This window comes from Budorcas taxicolor, chromosome 15 (assembly GCF_023091745.1).
Source record: "Budorcas taxicolor isolate Tak-1 chromosome 15, Takin1.1, whole genome shotgun sequence".
Taxonomy (NCBI): Eukaryota; Metazoa; Chordata; class Mammalia; order Artiodactyla; family Bovidae; genus Budorcas; species Budorcas taxicolor.
This window is the reverse complement of record NC_068924.1, coordinates 16,656,264-16,675,866: the sequence shown is the minus strand read 5'-3', so window position 1 is coordinate 16,675,866 and position 19,603 is coordinate 16,656,264. Positions and strand designations below refer to the sequence as shown.

The 19,603-nt window shown below is 36.7% G+C and overlaps 1 protein-coding gene across 1 annotated transcript in view; it reads right to left on the bottom strand.

The window, feature by feature from the left end:
• Positions 1 to 1,420: 1,420 nt before the first annotated feature.
• ELMOD1 (ELMO domain containing 1) overlaps positions 1,421 to 19,603 on the bottom strand; it is a 44,215-nt gene continuing 26,032 nt past the window's right edge. Inside the window, exons 6-10 of the mRNA XM_052653091.1 lie at positions 18,214 to 18,282; positions 17,704 to 17,727; positions 14,775 to 14,825; positions 13,538 to 13,671; positions 1,421 to 1,593 (exon numbers count right to left, since the gene is read on the bottom strand). Coding sequence (XP_052509051.1) covers positions 1,421 to 1,593; positions 13,538 to 13,671; positions 14,775 to 14,825; positions 17,704 to 17,727; positions 18,214 to 18,282 — 451 coding nt within the window. The remainder of the gene's footprint in view (positions 1,594 to 13,537; positions 13,672 to 14,774; positions 14,826 to 17,703; positions 17,728 to 18,213; positions 18,283 to 19,603) is intronic.

Genomic DNA, 19,603 nt, shown 5'->3' with positions numbered 1-19,603 from the left:
TTAAAGGAATATCAGTCCTCAAGGTTAGTTAAATAAAAGCAATCTCTCAGACATAACACACTGTAATTCATACCTGGTTACTCTGAACAATGGCATGATTTATATTTAGCTCCAGGTTGTCAGTCTTTGACATTCTACCCACCCGCATATTTGCATATTCAGAAGGTGTACAAACACAAAAATATTAAAATGAAATCCACTATACATTATAGTAGAATGACATGTAATTTATTCATAACTGAGTTAGGCCATACTCAAAATTCACTTAAATAAGCAAATGATTATGCAAACGTCTAATAATACTAAAATTGATAGTCAGAGGTATAAAATACCATGGGGATGAAATGCCATGGTAAATACTATTTAACAGACTATAATCATAATTCTGAACTAAATCATGGTTTTTAGAATGACTTTAAGCAGTTTCGAAATGATTTGATTTTGTTTCCCTGCCAAGCAATTTACTTCTTCCACTGATAAAAGACAGGGCCATTAGTTTCATAAGTCAGGTTCTTCTCTTGCAACACAGTTTCTTGCAAAAAATTTTTTTAATATTACTTTTTGACATAGACAACAAACCAGCCAGCACTCAGTGCCCCAAGCAAAGATGCTTGGATCAGAACAGGGCCTGGGTTTAACTCTGAGTTCAGCAAGAGGCAGGCAGTGAAAAAGCTTTTGCAGCATTTGCAGTATGCGTACTTCTTTTCTGAGGCTGAAGCATCATAAACATATTTAGGCATCCAAGCCAGTAAAATTATGAGAATAAAATAATACGATATCCAGATGACAATGCCACAATTACAACTAGGGGTAAATTACATTATAATTCTGTAGTGCTTCAGACAAAAACAACACCTACCTAAATTTGCTTCTTGTAAGCCTTGTTACATTTTCATGAAGTGCAGTGGTGTTTGTAATAATGATTTATCTTATCATGTGTCTGTTTGTATCATTTTAAATTCTTATACTTTATTGGAATGAGGTCCAAGCATGAACCTGGTCTGAAGAGCTAGCAGCTGTAGTCACAAAACATATCAATAAATTAAAAGGCTTTCACAGAACAAAATTCAGCTAAATCTTTTACATATAAAATACAGCTAGAGAAATACAATTCTTCAATGCTAAATTATGAGTGAGAGGAAGACAATTTAAAAAAATAGAAAACTCTCTCCATACTAGGTGTCAAGGCAAGATGTAACACTGCATGATGCCACAATATGAGCAGTCACTGGATGACAGATACTCCAGACATTGTGGTATCTGGGGATCTGGTAATTATGACCAAGATATGAAAACACTGTAACAAAAGGCATGCATACAATCACTGAGTGCATTCAGTGCATGAGCTGGGACCTAAGCAGAGATCTAACACAATAATGAGGCAGTGTTCCGGGCTATCCATTAAAACAAGTGTGGGTGACTACATGTTGATTAAACCTTCTGAGGCAGCAAAGTGCGGGCACAATGCCATGTCTGGATTCTGCAGCTGTTTTATGATCCTCTTGCGGAATTTCTCTCGCACACGATTAAATTCCATTATGTCCATAGGGTCCTCTTCAATCCAAAACTTATGAAACTCATGCATCAAATAACCTGTTAGAGATAAGACAAATGACAAGAATGCAAGAGGAAAAAAAAATCCTTAATCTTATTCAAAATCACCCTGAATGCTGAAAGAGATGTCAAACCAAGTATCGGCAACTATGGAGTGCAAATGCAATAAATACTACTGTTTCATCTGTTAAGAAACGAATCACCAGTCTAGGTCTGATGCAGGATACAGGATGCTTGGGCCTGGTGCACTGGGATGACCCAGAGGGATGGTATGGGGAGGGAGATGGGAGGGGGGTTCAGGATTGGGAACACGTGTACACCCGTGGTGGATTCATGTTGAAGTATGGCAAAACCAATACAATATTGTAAAGTTAAAAAAAAAAAAATTCTTTAAAACTAGTGCAAGTAGAAGCTACCAATCTACAAGATTTTTGCACTTGGTCCCAGAATTATTCTCACTCTTCTAGAGCTGCTGCTAAGTCGCTTCAGTCGTGTCTGACTCTGTGTGACCCCACAGACGGCAGCCCACCAGGCTCCTCTGTCCCTGGGATTCTCCAGGCAAGAATATTGGAAAAATCAATTCTGCCATTTCTAGAATATGAATAACATCTGGAACATATTCTGAAAGGTAGACAGTAACTACTTCATTCTTCCCCTCCTAGTTAAATTAACATAATGGTCTGATTTTTCAAAGTACTCCACTCAGCCTTTTTTCTCTTGAAATTTGATTTGAATAAAGTTTTAAATTACCCTGACAAGTCAAGCAATTGCATTTTGACTATTATGAGACAATGAAAACTATAAATCAACTCTGAATAATACAGACTGATCATTAAACTACATGAAATTGTTAATAAGACACTTTTGCTTTGAACCATAATTTCATATTCAAATCTTTTTGTCTCAAAAACGTTGTCTAGATTGGGGACATTTTGGAATAAATGCTAAGTATTTGATATGAGAACCTACTTACTGTATTTTGCTTCCCAACTGTGACCTCCTTCTACCACATTTAAAACTGAAAGGTGAATCAGTTCAGCTCCGTTACTCAGTAGTGTCCAACTCTTTGCAACCCCATGGACTGCATATGCCAGGCTTCCCTGTCCATCACCAACTCCTGGAGCTTGCTCAAACTCATGTCCATTGAGTCAGTGATGCCATTCAACCAGCTCATCCTCTGTCATTCCCTTTTCCTCCTGTCTTCAATCTTTCCCAGCATCAGGGTCTTTTCAAATGAGTCAGTTCTTCATATCAGGTGGCCAAAGTATTGGAGTTTTAGCTTTGGCATCAGTCCTTCCATTGAATATTCAGGGCTGATTTCCTTTAGAACTGACTGGTTTGATCTCATTGCAGTCCGAGGGACTCTCAACAGTCTTCTCTAACACCACAGTTCAGAAGCATCAATTCTTCAGTGCTCAGCTTTCTTTATGGTCCAACTCTCACATCCATACATGACTAGTGGAAAAACCAGAGCTTTGACTAAACAGACCTTTGTTGACAAAGTAATGTCTCTGCTTTTTAATATGCAGTCTAGGTTGGTCATAGCTTTTCTTCCAAGGAGCAAATGTCTTTTAATTTCATGGCTACAGTCACCATCCACACTGATTTTGGAGCCCAAAATAAAGTCTGTCACTGCTTCCATTGTTTCCCCATCTATTTCCCATTAAGTAATGGGACCAGATGCCATTATCTTCATTTTCTGAATGTTGAGCTTTAAGCCAACTTTTTCACTTTCCTCTTTCACTTTCATCAAGAGGCTCTTTAGTTCTTCTTCATTTTCTACCTTAAGGGTGGTGTCATCTGCATATCTTAGGTTATTGATATTTCTTCTGGCTATCTTGATTCCATCTTGTGTTTCATCTAGTCCAGCATTTCGCCTGATGTACTCTGCATATAAGTTAAATAAGCAGGGTGACAATATACAGCCTTGACGTACTCCTTTTCCTGTTTGGAACCTGTTTTTTCATGTCCAGTTCTAACTGTTGCTTCTTGACCTGCATACAGATTTTGCAGGAGGCAGGTCAGGTGGTCTGGTATTCCCATCTCTTGAAAAATTTTCCAGTTTGTTGTGATCCACACAGTCAAAGGCTTTGGCATAGTTAATAAAGCAGAAGCAGATGTTTTTCTGGAACTCTTTGGCTTTTTTGATGTTCCAGCAGATGTTGGCAATTTGATCTCTGGTTCCTCTGCCTTTTCTAACTCCAGCTTGAACATCTGGAAGTTCACGGTTCACATACTATTGAAGCCTAGCTTGGAGAATTTTGAGCATTACTTTGCTAGCCTGTGAGATGAGTGCAATTGTGCGGTAGTTTGAACACTCTTTGGCATTGCCTTTCTTTGGGATTGGAATGAAAACTGACCTTTCCCAGTCCTGTGGCCACTGCTGAGTTTTCCAAATTTGCTGGCATATTAAGTTCAGCACTTCCACAGCATCATCTTTCAGGATTTAAAATAGCTCAACTGGAATACCATTGCCTCCACTAGCTTTGCTTTATTTACCACTGTTGACAATAAACAGGCACTGTGAAAAATTCTTTAATGAGGAATTCACTTTTCCACAATGTGAATTTCACTCACTCTAAACGTTATCTAAGACAGCACAGGGTTTTAGAAGAATACAAATCCATTGGTTTCACAATTTTTCTACCTTACATGCAACTATAGGAAAACATTTTGAAAGGTTTAAGTGACTAGAATAAGAGTTGAAGGTGGAGGGGTTGTTAATAATCTAACACCATTCTCCTTCCTCTCAAGGCTACAAAAGTCAAGCTGTAAATCTTGAAAACTGATTCCCTGGAACTTTCTTTCTCTATTACATCAGAAAAATAATTAGACACCGTGACATTATTCTAATCAAAATGTGAAAATGCTGGCTTAGCTTCCAGGGTACATATCATGATTGTAAAACTTCACTCATTTATATAACATTACTGAGTGTTCACAAACCCATTTGGCTTACTGATTGGTTGGCTCATCTGCTAATTAACAAACATGTAACAGATACAAGGAAATGGTAGAGCTCCATGCTGCCCAACTCTCAGTTTTTTGGAGGGACCAAGGCAGAAAATTTCAGATAATGATTTGTTAGCTAAGGAAGCTAACATGACATGGAGAGCAGAGGAAGGAAAGAGAAGCCAGTCTCTTTTAATTGCTTACAGTTTTATTGCTTACAGTCTCTTATTTAATTCTCACAACAGCAGAATAGGAAATGCAGATAAGTCTACATTTTACAGATGAGGACAGTGGGTTTAAACAGACACCTGAATGGTGTACAATCACACAATTATAGCTGGAAGCTAGGACATGAAATAAACTGCCTTTTCCAGTGGACTCGCTTCTTCTGGTTATTATTTCTGTGTATAGTTCCTTCTTTTGAAGGTCAAAGAAAAGCTAATTCTTTTTTTTCTTCTGGCCATTGTACTTCCTTCTGCTCACTACACCTAATCTCATTTCATTTCAATGCAGCTGCACGTTCAGTGGAGCTTTAGATTGAATGTAATTCTTACAGCACATTGACGTGGCAGCGCAGTCAGTGCTCACTGAGTAATACTGTAAAGTCAAAATAACAGAGCTCTTATATATTCTTTCACCTAGATGGAATGCCTGTTTGGAATACAAACATGCCTTTCCAACCCAGGACTGCAGCAAATTTGTTGTTGCCTGACTGTGTCCTGGTTTTGCTTCACTGCATTTGATTAGTACACAACAGAAACATACATAAGGACACAGGAAACTGCAAGAATATTAAAGAGGAGATGTGCAAAACTGATTACATTTGATAGAGGAATAAAAAATCCAGGGCACAGTTAGCTTCTTCTAAAGAGGCCTAGTCTCTCTATTATAGGAGTAAATATAATCACCTAGTTGTCAAAGTAAGAGTTGTAATCACAAATACAAGGGACTTCCACTTTCCATTAATAAGTCATTAAAATGTTAGTATTTTAAAATTTGCTTTTTTATTCGAGTCATACATGTTTTTGCTGTTCAGTTGCTAAGTTGTGTTTGACTCTCTGTGACCCCATGGACTGTAGCATGCCAGGCTTCCCTGTCCTTCACTATCTCTCAGAGTCTGCATAAATTCATGTCTACTGAGTTCTGATACTATCCAACCATCTCATCCTCTGTTGCTCTTCTCCTCCTACTCTCAATCTTTCCCAGAATCAGGGTCTCTTCCAGTGAACTGGCTCTTCACATAGGTGGCCAAAGTACTGGAGCTTCAGCTTTAGCATCAGTCCTTCCAATGAATATTCAGAATTGATTTCCTTTAGGATTGACTGGTTCGCCTCCTTGGTGTCCAATGGACTCTCAAGAGTCTTTTTCTCCAGCACCACAATTCAAAAGCATCAATTTTTTTGGCATTCAGTCTTCTTTATGGTCCAATTCTCACATCCCTGTATGTCTACTGGAAAAATCACAGCTTTGACTCTATGGATCTTTGTCAGCAAAGTGATGTCTCTGCTTTTTAATACACTGTCTAGGTTTGTCATTGCTTTTCTTCCAAGGAGCAAGTATCTTTTAATTTTGTGGCTACAGTCACCATCTTCAGTGATTCTACAGCTCAAGAAGATAAAATCTGCCCTGTTTCCACTTTTTACCCATCTATTTACATGAAAACATGGGACCAGATGTCATGATCTTAGTTTTTTGAATGTTGACTCTGAAGCCAGTTTTTTCACTCTCCTCTTTCACCCTCATTAAGAGACACTTTTTAGTTCCTCTTCACTTTCTGCCATTAGAGTAATATCATCTGGATATCTGAGGTTGTCAATAATTCTCCTGGCAATCTTGATCTCAGCTTGTGGGTCTTCCAGCCTGGCGTTTTGCATGGTGTACTCTGCACAGAAGTTAAATAAGCAGGGTGACAATATCAATATGCAGCCTTGACCTACTCCTTTCCCAATCTGGAACCAGTCTACTGTTCCCTGTCCAGTTTTAACTGTTGCTTCTTGACCTACATACAGGTTTTTCAGGAGGCAGGTAAGATGGTCTGGTATTCCAATCTCTGACGAATTTTCCACAGTTTGTTGTGATCCACAGTCAAAAGCTTTAGCATAATCAATGAACTTATTGATGTACATACAGCTGATTTACAATGTTGTATTAGTTTCAGGTGTACAGCAAAATAATTCAGTTATACATATGTATACCTATTGTTTTTCATATTCTTTCCCTTTTTGGTTATTACAACATATTCAGTATACTTTTGTGCTATACAGTAGGTCCTTCTTAGTTAACTATTTTATGTATAGTGTGTATATGTAAATCCCACCCTCCTAATTTAATCTCTCCCTCTTTCCCCTTTGGTAGCCATAGTTTGTTTTCCATTTATGTGGGTCAGTCTATCTTTTGTTGTTGTTGTTGTTATTAAGTTCATTTGTATTTTTTTCAGATTTCACATAAAAGCAATATCATATGATATTTGTCTTTGCCTGGTTTACTTCATTTAGTAGGATAATCTCTAGGTCCATCCATGCTGCTATAATTGGCATTATTTCACTCTTTTTTTATGTCTGAGTATATTGTATTGTATATCTATCTATCTGTCTATATCATATCTTCTTTATCCATTCATCTGTTGATGGACATTTAGGCTGCTTCCATTCCTTGGCTACTGTAAATAATGCTGCAATGAACACTGGCATGCATGTATCCTTTTGAATTATAGTCTTCTCTGGATATATGCCCAAGAATGAGACTGCTGTTCTATTTTTTTTTTTTTTTTAAGGAACCTCTACACTGTTCTCTATAGAAGCTGGATCAATTTACATTCTCACCAACAATGTAGGAGGGCTCCCTTTGCTCCATGCCCTCCAGCATTTATTATTTGTAGACTTTTCTATGATGGCCATTCTGACCAGAGTGAGGCGAAATCTTATTGTAGTTTTGATTTATATTTCTCTAATAATTAGCGATGCTGTTGTTTAGTCACTAAGTCATGTCCAACTCTTTTTCAACCATGTGGACTAGCCCGCCAGGATCCTCTGTCCATGGGACTTCCCAGACAAGAACACTGGAGTGGGTTGCCATTTCCTCCTCCAGAGGATCTTCCCAATCCAGGGACCTAACTTCCAACTCCTGCATTTGCAGGCAGATTCTTTACCACTGAGCCACCAGGGAAGCCCCAATAATTAATGATGAAAGTGAAAGTGAAAGTCACTTAGTTGTGTCTGACTCTTTGAGACTCCATGGGCTATAGAGTCCATGGAATTCTCCAGGCCAGAATACTGGAGTGGGGAGTCTTTCCCTTCTCCAGGGGATCTTCCCAACCCAGGGATCGAACCCAGGTCTCCTGCACTTTACCACCTGAGCCACAAAGGAAGCCCAATTAATGATGATGAGCATCAAACTATACATAGAGTCAAATAGTTTAATAAGTTTTGTTACAAAATCACAAACAAAACCGCAGAAACCCTGCCTATCCTAATTCTTGCTTCCTTAAATAAACATTTCAATTCATTCAGTTGATTCTTTGATTATTGACTTCCATAGCTCTAAATAACATATTTTCCATTGCTTGATTTTTTTACTTCCTTCATTTTGAAGATTCTCTTCTCGTTCCTTATAGATCTCCTGCTTTCTGGACCCCACTTATTCCTATAAGGATTACTCTTCTGTTTCCTGGAAACACATCCTTCAAGAACTTTCTTATAAAGATACAAAAAAGTAAAATGTTTAAGACCTTGCACTTAAAAAATGTGTTTATTTTATTCCCACATTTAACTAGCAAGTTAGACTGGTTATAGAATTCTAAATTGGAAACTATATTCCCTTAGATTTTAAATAACATTCTTAAATGTTTGAAGACGTTATTATACCATCTTCTAGACTAAAATGTTGCTGTTGAGAAGTCCAGTGCCATCTTAATTCTCAATTCTTTATGTGACAGACTTGGAAATATTTAGAATCATTTCCTCCCTAAGTCATAAAATTTCACAATGATACGGACCAGAGTGTGAATCCATTTTAATCTATTACGCTAGTTCTTACTAGCTGAAATATGAAAAGTCATCCTTCAGTTGTGAATATGTTCTTGATATATTACTTTGATTCATTCCCCTTAGTTTCACTGTTCTTTTTCTGACCCTTCTATTATAGACGTCTAAGAATGGTCCTTTCAAACCTTTCTTTTCTGTTTTCCATCTATATTTCTTCTACTTTCTGGAAGAGTTTCTAGCTTTATCTTCTAATTTTCCCTCAAGGTTTCATTTATATAATCTGATTTTTAATTTCTAAGAGTACTCTTTTGTTCTCTTGAGTGCTCATTCTATGGCACCTTGTTCATGTTTCACAGTAGCAATTCTTCTCTTTATCTTCTGGGGGCATTAATGATACATATTTCTAAAGTTTTCTTCTCTGCATTGTTTCTATTTCTTTAGAGTGGCTTTATTTCTGCCTGCTTTAGACTCTCTTTCATGCTTGAGGCCTTCCTTATTGTTTTTGCTATCTAGGGCTACACTCAATATGCCAGCAAATTTGAAAATTAAGCAGTGGCCAAAAGACTGGAAAGGTCAGTTTTCATTCCAATCCCAAAGAAAGGCAATGCCAAAAAATTTTCAAAAAGTGTACAATTGCACTCATCTCACAGACTAGCAAAGTAATGCTCAAAATTCTCCAAGCCAGGCTTCAACAGTATGTGAACTGTGAACTTCCAGAATTTCAAGCTGGATTTAGAAAATGCAGAGGAACCAGAGATCAAATTGCCAACATCCACTGGATCATTAAAAAAGCAAGAGAGTTCCAGAAAAACATCTGCTTCTGCTTTATTGACTATGCCAAAGCCATTGACTGTGTGGATCGCAACAACTGTGGAAAATTCTGCAAGAGATGGGACTACCAGACCACCTGACCTGCCTCCTGCAAAATCTGTATGCAGGTCAAGAAGCAACAGTTAGACCCAGACATGGAAAAACAGACTGGTTTCAAATCAGGAAAGGAGTATGTTAAGGCTATATATTGTCACCCTGCTTATTTAACTTATATGCAGAACACATCATGTGAAATGCTTAGCTGGATGAATCACAAGCTGGAATCAAGATTGCTGGGAGAAATAACATTAACCTCAGATATGCAGATGACACCACCCTTTTATGGAAGAAAGCAAAGAGGAACTAAAGAGTCTCTTGGTGAAAGTTAAAGAAGAGAGTGAAAAAGTTGGCTTAAAACTCAGCATTCAAAAAACGAAGATCACGGCATCTGGTCCCATCACTTCATGGCAAGTAGATGGGGAAACAGTGGAAACAGTGACAGACTTTATTTTTTGGGCTCCAGAATCACCGCAGATGGTGACTGCAGCAATGAAATTAAATGACACTTCCTCCCTGGAAGAAAAGCCATAACCAACCTGGACAGCATATTAAAAAGCAGAGACATTACTTTACCAACAAATTTCTATCTAGTCAAAGCTCTGGTTTTTCCACTAGTCATGTATGGATGTGAGAGTTTGACCATAGAGTAAGCTGAGCGCCAAAGAATTGGTGTTTTTGAACTGTGGTGTTGGAGAAGATTCTTGAGAGTCCCTTGGATGGCAAAGAGATCAAACCAGTCAATCCTAAAGGAAATCAGTCCTGAATATTCACTGGAAGGACTGATGCTGAAGCTGAAACTCCAATACTTTCGCCACCTGAGGCGAAGAGCTGACTCATTGGAAAAGACTCTGATGCTTGGAAAGATTGAAGGCAGGAGGAGAAGGGGACGATAGAGGATGAGATGGTTGGATGCATCACCAATTCAATGGACATAAGTTTAATGTGCTCTGGGAGTTGGTGATGGACCGGGAAGTCCATGGGCTCTTAAAAGTCCATGGGGTTGCAAAAAATTGGACATGACTGAGCAACTGCACTGACTGATTGATAAGAGGGATGGATCCACAATGCCTGGAGTCTCAAATGGGAAGATCTGAAGGTTGGGCGTGGTGACTTGATAGCTGGTGGCAGGAATCATTTGGAGGCATATTCACTCATGTGTCTAGTAGTGGATGCTGACTATCCATTGGGACCTCCTCTGAGGCTGTCAATCTTGATTGCTACATATGGCTCCTCTGTGTGTCCTGGATTTCCTCACAACACAAAGGAATCAGATCCCTTAAATGGTGGTTCATGCTTCCAAAGGCAGCTCAATCCCTGACCTCCAGATCAAAACTTTTTTTCTTTAAAAAAATTATTTTATTGATATATAGTTGTGTTACAATGTTTTGTTAATTTCTTCTGCACAGTAAAGTGACTCAGTTATATATATATGAACATTCTTTACAATATTCTTTTCCAATATGGTTTATCATAGGATATTGAATATAGTTCCCCAGGATATACAGTAAGACCTTGTTGTTTATCATTCTATATATAACAGTTTGCATCTGCTAACTCTAACCTCATTCCATCCCTTCCCCAATCTCCTGTTTCGTGCAACCACACATCTGTTCTCTACCTCCATGGGTTTGTTTTTGTTTCATAGATAGGTTCATTTGTGTCATAATTTAGATTCTACATATAAGTGATATCCTATGGTATTCGTCTTTCTCTTTCTGACTTACTTCACTTAGTATGATAATCTCTAGTTGCATTCACTACAAATGGCATTATTTCATTCTTTTTTATGACAGAGTAGTACGGTATTCCATTGTATATATGTACCACATCTTCTTTACCCACAAATGAAAGCCTTTCCTAAAGTAGCCCTAGAAGTCACATAGTATGAATTCTGCTTATTTACTGGTCAGGTCAGTTGGGCTCGGATGACAGGAATGCAAAAACCCTACTTCCTAACAGAAGAAGTATCAAAGAATTTGAGGACATGTTTTTAAGCATCTAACTCAAATATCTGATAATAACTTGGCTCTCTGTAGTGTATTTTACTAAATAAAAAGCCAATTGTAATAAAAGTTAATTGGAAGCTCTAAGCACTAGGTAGGGTTTGCTGATAGTGAGCATGACTGTAGAGTGATATTGCTAGGCTGTTTCATGGGGCAGACCCGGAGGTCAGCGTTTTCAGCTATTTTCTCTTGGGATGTTCAGATCTCAGAGAAGGCCTTTGTCAATCTCTTGACTGGCTTCCAAAGTGATAGGAACTGGGTAGGAGAAGGAGCCTGGGTCTCAGTCTTCATCATCACTTTCAGTATGGTTTGCCATTAACTGTATCTGATTCTCATCAGACCAGAAACCCTTTATTTTTCTCTCTCTGGAAAGTAACCAGCCTTTGCTGAGGAGGGGGCAGGACAGCAGCTGTCTCTTGGAAAACGGGATTTAGGTCTCTAAGAGATTCTTAACATATTTTCAAGCAAACTTGCCAGTTTTGGTCTTATGTTAACCCTCATTTCTGAGATATTTAATGCTGCCAATTCTTGAACCTTTTTAAGAGTCTTGTGGAATAAATCAGGTTGCTTCTTACTTTCCATGCCACCTGTTAGGGATCTGCTTTCTTAAGGCCACTAACTCATTCACCACTTAATCTGTTTTCCAGCTTTCAAAATGAGATTTTCTTGTCTTGTTTCTGATTTTTATCTCTGTGGGTTTATGCTTTCTTTCAGTTCAGTTCAGTTCATTTCAGTCGCTCAGTTGTGTCCGACTTTTTGCAACCCCATGAACTGCAGCACGCCAGCCCTCCCTGCCCATCACCAACTCCGGGAGCCTACTCATACCCATGTCCACTGAGTCGATGATGCCATCCAACCATCTCATCCTCTGCCTTAGGATTTTCCTAAGAACTTTCTATTGAGTGGAATTTCAGAAGGGAGTGTAATACATACACTAATTATGTCATCTTTAACTGGATGTCCTGATTAGGCAGATATAAAAGATGATAGAATCCTAGATAATATAAGCACTATTAATTTAGGAATTTAAATAAAATAAATATCTGTTAACTTTTGACTTTATCACATTTTAAAAATGAACCAAGGAACAACACTTTTCTGCGGTAGATTTGGGGTGGAATGATGGGGTCTTAACCATAATTAGAAAGAGTGCAGATCTGGTTGCCAACTTAACAGCAGAAAACAAAAAAAAAGCTAAAAAAAACCGGAAGGAGAAGAACTTTGACATTTTCTTGCTAAAAAAGCTTAAGTACAGGCCCTTAGTGCAATAAGCAATGTTCAAATGGACAGGAGCCTGGCACGCTCATGGGGTCACAAAGAGTTGGACACGACTTGGCGACTGAACAACAAACTACAAAATAACTTATAAGGCCTTTCTTCTATAAATTGTTTAGGGTTACTTGATGATTTGGCAGATTATCTTTCTATGTTCCTCCAAACCAGTTAACGTCTGGCCTGCAAAGATAATAACGACACATAGCTACATTTTAAGATTTTGCTTTTAAAATTGGACAATAGCATCCCAGGACTCTACTAAACAGGCTTGATCATTATCTTCTGAAACCTCAGCACAACTGCAACCTCAGGTTCAGGATCAACAATAATTCCCTCTATTAGTACCTACAGTTAGAAGGAACTGCAAACTCTACCCTCTGTAGCAATAGTAGTAGTAGCAGTAAAATTAATACCAACAACTCCACCACCATCTGTATCCCCCACTAAACCACTACCTCCTCTTTCTATGTTCACGGAGCACTTTCTAATGTTCACTAGCTAATAAAAAAACATTTTATCTTCATCTCATTTTGCATCCATTTTATAGATGAGACGGCTGAGGTTTAGGGGAGGGTAGTAAATGTAGATCTGGAGTCAACTCAGGCTGTTTTCAAAGCCTGTACAGTTAAGTGTCATGCTGGATCAGAGGGAGAAAGACATCCATGATGTCTTTAAGTCAGATGGGAAGTTGATACATTGAATATTAGGCAAGAGGAGGGAAGGAGAAAAGATTCATGATGCCTGAAAGTATGTGGTTTTGAATGAGAAAACAAAATACAAACTAAAGGAGAAGTTCACGGCTTCAAAGCAACCAAATCACAAAGATCTCTCAGCTTCAGCCCTGGCCAAGAGCATTCTCTATAGAAGTCTATGTCAATAATTAAGCAACAAGACACTTACAGAATGTTTGCTGGAAGTGTGATAATGTTGGAGCTTCTGGAGCGATGTTGTAGAAATGAGTTTTTAGAGCTCCGCTCACCAGTAGATTATATGCCAGATCAGTTATATTGATGCCCACAATCGCAAATGAGTACCTGTAAAATACAAGCCACAACGCCAACTGTGTGTCACATATAGGAAGTAAGCATCTCAAAAAAATGGTAATTTGATTTTTACATTACTATTAAATTATGACAATGTCAGATTTCCCTTCCTCACAGTCTTATCAAAACTCTGAATCTTATTAATTAACAGAAAATTTTAACAATGTTTGCCAAGAGAATTGAGAGTTTATATGCTTTAACTTACTAACTCCATTCCCAAATATATGAGAAAAAACCAGAAAATGAAAAAGCTTTATATGCAATGATAGTCATTTATATGGCAAAGATATGTAAATTATTCACATATCCTAAAGAAGATGATTGGAGAAATAAATTATGGTAATCTCATAGTATACTACAGCTAGTAAAACTATATTCCTAAAGATTTAAGCAGGATATAAAACAATATACAAGGAACAAGCCAAGTTTTATTATATACATTCAAATGTGAACAAAAATATTCTAAGAAATGCTACAAAATATTAGTATGGGTATATTAGAGTAACATGCTAGGGTGTTTCTGTTTACTTCTCTATATTTTTGAAATTTTCTATAATAAATCAAATATTACTTTTAAAATGAGGAAAAATTAGTATCTTAATACTCAGGGTATATTTTCTAGTTCATTTTCCACATGTCTATTCAAAATTAAGTCAAATGGAGTTCTGAAGTCTTCTCTGGTACTATAAATCCAGCACATAAAAAAGAAGTTCTCTGTTCAGAAATATTTTTGGATGACATGAGGCATTATAAAAAATGTTCTAAAGTAAAATCTTAACTAATAGCCAGACACTTGACAGAAATCCTTAAAAGCACTCTAGCAAATACTATTCCAGATTATGATTTTTGAAAATCATTTCCATACAGTTATAACTTTCTAAACCTTATGACTAGAACACAGGCAAAGTAGTACCATACAATCATATAAGTAAATCCAGAAAAACATAAGCAGGTCCTTTTCAAAACTGGATTATTTATTTCCATCAGGACAAGTGGATTTTCATCCTTGTCATTCTTTGCAGTGCTCTTAGGACATTTTTGTTCTGGTTCTGGCTCAGACTGACAACCCGTTATATAAGGAGTCCCACACTCACCCAATTGCTTTATCCATCCTTTTCTTCTCCCATTCTGCTTTGCTGAATTTGCTGAATAAATGAGTGAACAAATAAATAAATATGTAAGATTTGATCTCTAATTAGCACCTGTTCTCTTTTAATTTTTTTTAAAACTGTTGACTAGATGTGGGGATGTCTATAACTCAGTTATCAAACACTAATCAATTTAAATGTTATTAACTAAAAAGTTATAATGCAATTTGTACAGAGCTCGGAAATGGAATTATTTAAAGCCATGGTACTTATCCCTATTCACTATAGTACAGTAATGAGAGATAGACCTAAAAGTCAAACATACTCTTTTATATCATCCATTAATTATCAAACAATACTTCCTTCATGAAACCTTGCCTGGTATCGCTCTCTCCTCTAGCAAGATGCTACCTCACCCCCTCATATTTCCCCACACTGCACTTCATCTGGTTTTCCCTCATGGTAATTATATTATTTAACCTTACTTGTGATGTCTTATACACATCAGATTCCAAATAAACATTTACTGATAGTGAAAAAAAGGAAGAAGGAAAGAAAAAAAGGAGGGAGGGAGGAGAGAAGGGAAGGAGAGACACATAAGCTTTAAAAATTCTGTTCCTTCCTCTGGCTAAGCCGAGATAACTAACCCACAGCAGACACATTTTAACACATTGTTTATAATTAGAGCTTCCGAATAAGACTATCTGAAGAAATGGTACTATAATAAAGGTATTCTGAAAATACTAACTTGCATTCTATTAGTCTGTGTACTTTCTTATGCCCCTTCTCACCCACTTCCATACTGCCAACATCTTGTGGGCAGGAGCCACCTTGCACTCTTCTTTGTGGCCAATGTGACCTTCACTTAGTGTTCTACACTAAAAACTGTCGTTCGTCTTGGAACTAAATACAGTTTTAACGTTAGCGTTATTACGAACATTTAGCTTCCATCTAAGTAAGAAAAAGAGTTCTTCATAAAACAATGCAAACACTACATCAAAAGACACACGTTACACACAGCACAAGACCACAAAAACATGATGCAAAACTGGTGTTTTACTGTAAGTACTTCTTTCTATTCTATAAATGACTGGCTCTAATTCAAAGTAACTGTCTTTAACTCATATTAAAATAAGCCACTTCTTTTTAAAGTGTAACTGCTAATTATCAGCCAAAGAGGCATCAGGAGATTTTTACCTTAAACAACTCATACCCAAACTAAAAAGAGTTAGGTGTGAAATTTAAGAAATTTTGTATAAACAAATTTATAAGCAGTTCTTTTCAACAAAGCTTTATAAATACATAGTGTCTCTGTATTTTGTTAAATTAAATCCATCTGCATTGGAAATATCAGAAAAGACCAAATGACCTCCACTCATTTCAATACTTATAAGTAATGATACTCTATAGGATATCCCAGCCCAAACAGAAGGAATTCCTCTCTTTAGGAAACATACACACCACAAACAAGCACAAAAACAAACTGTCAAAATTCTCCTCTTAAACTCCAATCTGCTTTTATCCCTCAAGTTACTTCAGGATAGATCTTCACATGAGCAACAATGTATAATGCTTGCTGAAGGGTAGACAGGGAAAAACCTTCCTTAGTATTTACTGGCTTCTCCCTGTTCAGCACCTGAAATATTCAGGGTCTGAAAGAATATAGGGTGATATCACAATGGGTTAATAAATATTTCTTTCAGACACTGGTGAAGGACAGTGGTGATTTCAAGATTTCTGATTTGTATTCAATGACATTTACCACCAGTTTGAAGTGGTTAATAGTTGAACTTCATCTACTCAATTTTATTTGTAGCTTGAGGGACAAAGGATTTGCATGCCCCTCCACCCCACACATTCTAGTCTCTTTTTAAATAAGCGTAAACACACAAACCCTTAATACTTCCTCTCTGATGGCCAACACAGGACATAAAATTATAAAGCTTTTCTTTCAGAATGGTTCATAGACAAAATTAATCCCTCTCCAATAGTTTATTAACAAATATTTTAAGCATATTGCCACTTCCCAAGGACCATGAAGGATTCATGTCTTCTACCTAATGCTTCTCCACAGAATAACAGTGCACACAGACTCCTCAGCCAATTTTAATTATAGAGAGTTCAGAATCTCTACATTAACAGAAACACGTAATTCCATGTAGTTAAAAAATTAAAATAGCTTGATTTTAGCCATGCAATGTATGGAGAAAGAGTTAAGGGATCTTAGTGTTTTTCTCAAAGTAAATAAAAAGTAAAGAAAATGAAAACTTAACCTTCTAAAAGATTATAATTATAAATTTGGGAAGTATAGTATAATTTAATGAATCTTAGCCATTGAAGCTACAGTCAGTATAATATAAGATAAGAGGGGAGCCCCAAAGTCAATCTATACCTCTCATAGATTCTGAGAGTAGTATGATAAAATTTGGGACTTATTTAGTAATCATGAATACTGACAAGGACTCTGTTCATGCTGAGGAGCAAAAAGTGATACAAAAATATGAATACATAATAGAAGAACTCCTTATAATAAGAGTGACTAAAGCATGTATATACTCTTCATAATAATACAATTAGAAATACATTAATAGAAGAGTTAATATGCTTTGTGCAACAAAATTCCCAAATAAACTATCCATCTCTTGGAGTAGATGGGATCAGAGATGTGTGGTAATGTGTTCAGCCTTTAGGTAACATTTCAAAATGTTTTTCCAATAGACACGGCTATAGAAAGACTTTGACATTTTCTATCAGGTCAGTCTAATCTGATTTTTTCTTTACCAAAATGCAGGTCAAATGTAACGAACTATATTATATAAAATGTCAGGAAATGTTTGCTTTTAGAAATTTTTCATGAATTTATATTTCTTGAAAAATTATTACCCATACTTAGCCTCAAATAAAAGTGAGAAAAAGCAAAAGCAAAGAAAAATACCTTATTTCCTCTTTAGTGATATCCCTTAATGCAATCAGTTAAAAAAAATTTAGAAAGTTAAATCAAAACACAAACAATTTACAATCTAGAATTTTATTAAGAAAATAAAAGAGCCTCAGCAATTTTAGACTTTCTCACTTGGTCTCTGACTTCAGGACTTCCATTCTTCCCTCTGTTCCCCCTCTGTGGTCCCTTGTGTTTACCTCTTTCATACTCTGCTTTCTCCTTCTTCTTTGCCCATCTCCTCAATCTTCCCAGACACCAGAGATACTACTAATCCCTTCAGGTAAATACATCTTTGACTTGAACAGTGCCACTTTACATCCTAAAACCTGTAACAAGTCTGACATTTTAAACTTCCTATACAGCATTTGTCAAAAGTGCTTGTTTGAAAGAGCTTTAAGCCTCACTTCTGGTGGGTTGACTCTCTTGAGAATTTCTTCAATAGAGCCAGAAGTTAATTCTACCTAATCTACAAAACCTAATTCACCTCTTATTTTTAATGATTACCTGCATTTGGGATGAAGAGAATCAGAGAGGACCTGCTGAGCTGCTGCAGCATCTCTTTCTGCAAAATACCTGCAGTTGGAGGGAAAAGAAAACCATAACTCCAGACCTTTTGAATACATTCATTTCAATCCAATTTGAGGCCATTTTGGATTCAGAGATGGATACCAACATAAGTGATATTACTTGTTTCAGCTCCGCCAGGGAATGAACAGCTTTTCATAACAAAATTTTCCAAATACAATGAGAATCTAATAGGGTAGCTGTAAAACCCACAAAGTTTTAGGAATGATTCCAGTAGGTTCGAAAATTTAATTATGAACTTTACCATTCCCTAGAGAGCCAAAGGTATTCTTAATGAGGGTTATAGATTCTTTTGTTTGTTTGTTTTTAATATTATTTATTTTTTAATTGAAGGATAATTGCTTTACAGAAGAGGGTTACAGATTCTTAGTAGGAAGGCAGGATGAGGCCCCTCAGAAGGCAGAAAGGGCCTGGATGAAGGCAACATGGTGAGAGGTTCTGACAGCCAAACAGCAGAGAAAGGATGAGACTAGATGAGGTTCAGTGTGTTTTCTTGGAGAATATTCTTGGGGTAAATTTTGGATGAAAATATCTTACAGAGCATAAAGATGTTGAAATTCTGTTTTGGGGGAAAAGGGGCAATGAATTTCCTAACAAATACAAAAAGCTTTCATACTCTCAAAAATATATCATAAAAGGTACTTCATAAAGACAATTATAAAATACAATTAAGTATAGCATATATTATTTGATTTGATGTGTATATAATTTCCTGAATATATCTAAAGGATAAAACGAGCTCTTAAATTTTCTTTCAAAAAGTTCAGATGGTCAGCAAATTTCATAAACATATCCATGATTATTAATGAAATTGAGTCCCTTCATACTTTTGTTGGTCATCTAGGTTTCTTCTTTTACAGCCTATCTGTTACTATTTCTTGGTACAGTATATCTAAAAATGCATTCAAATAAATAAGATAACCCTCAGAGTCTAATATACTGGAGATGGATCCTTTATCATGTAAATCAATGTCAATCTTGGTTTTCATTTTATCTATGGTGGCTTATCTTACAGAAAGTTTCACTTTTAATGTCTGAGATCCACTGATTGCTCTTTTACAGCTTGTGCTTTTTTGGTTTTTGTCTTTAAGAGATCCCTCTTTACTCACATATTTCAAAGCTTTTCTCCTAAAAGTTGTAAATAGTTGTTTTTGACATTCAACTTGTAAACTGAGGTAAGGTAGATATTTATTTTTCAAATAGAAATGCCAACTGTCCCAGCTGTACTTATCAAAAGCTCATCCTTTACATACTTATTTGCAACCCCACCTTTACTTTTCTATTCATTCACACATTACATAATAATGTA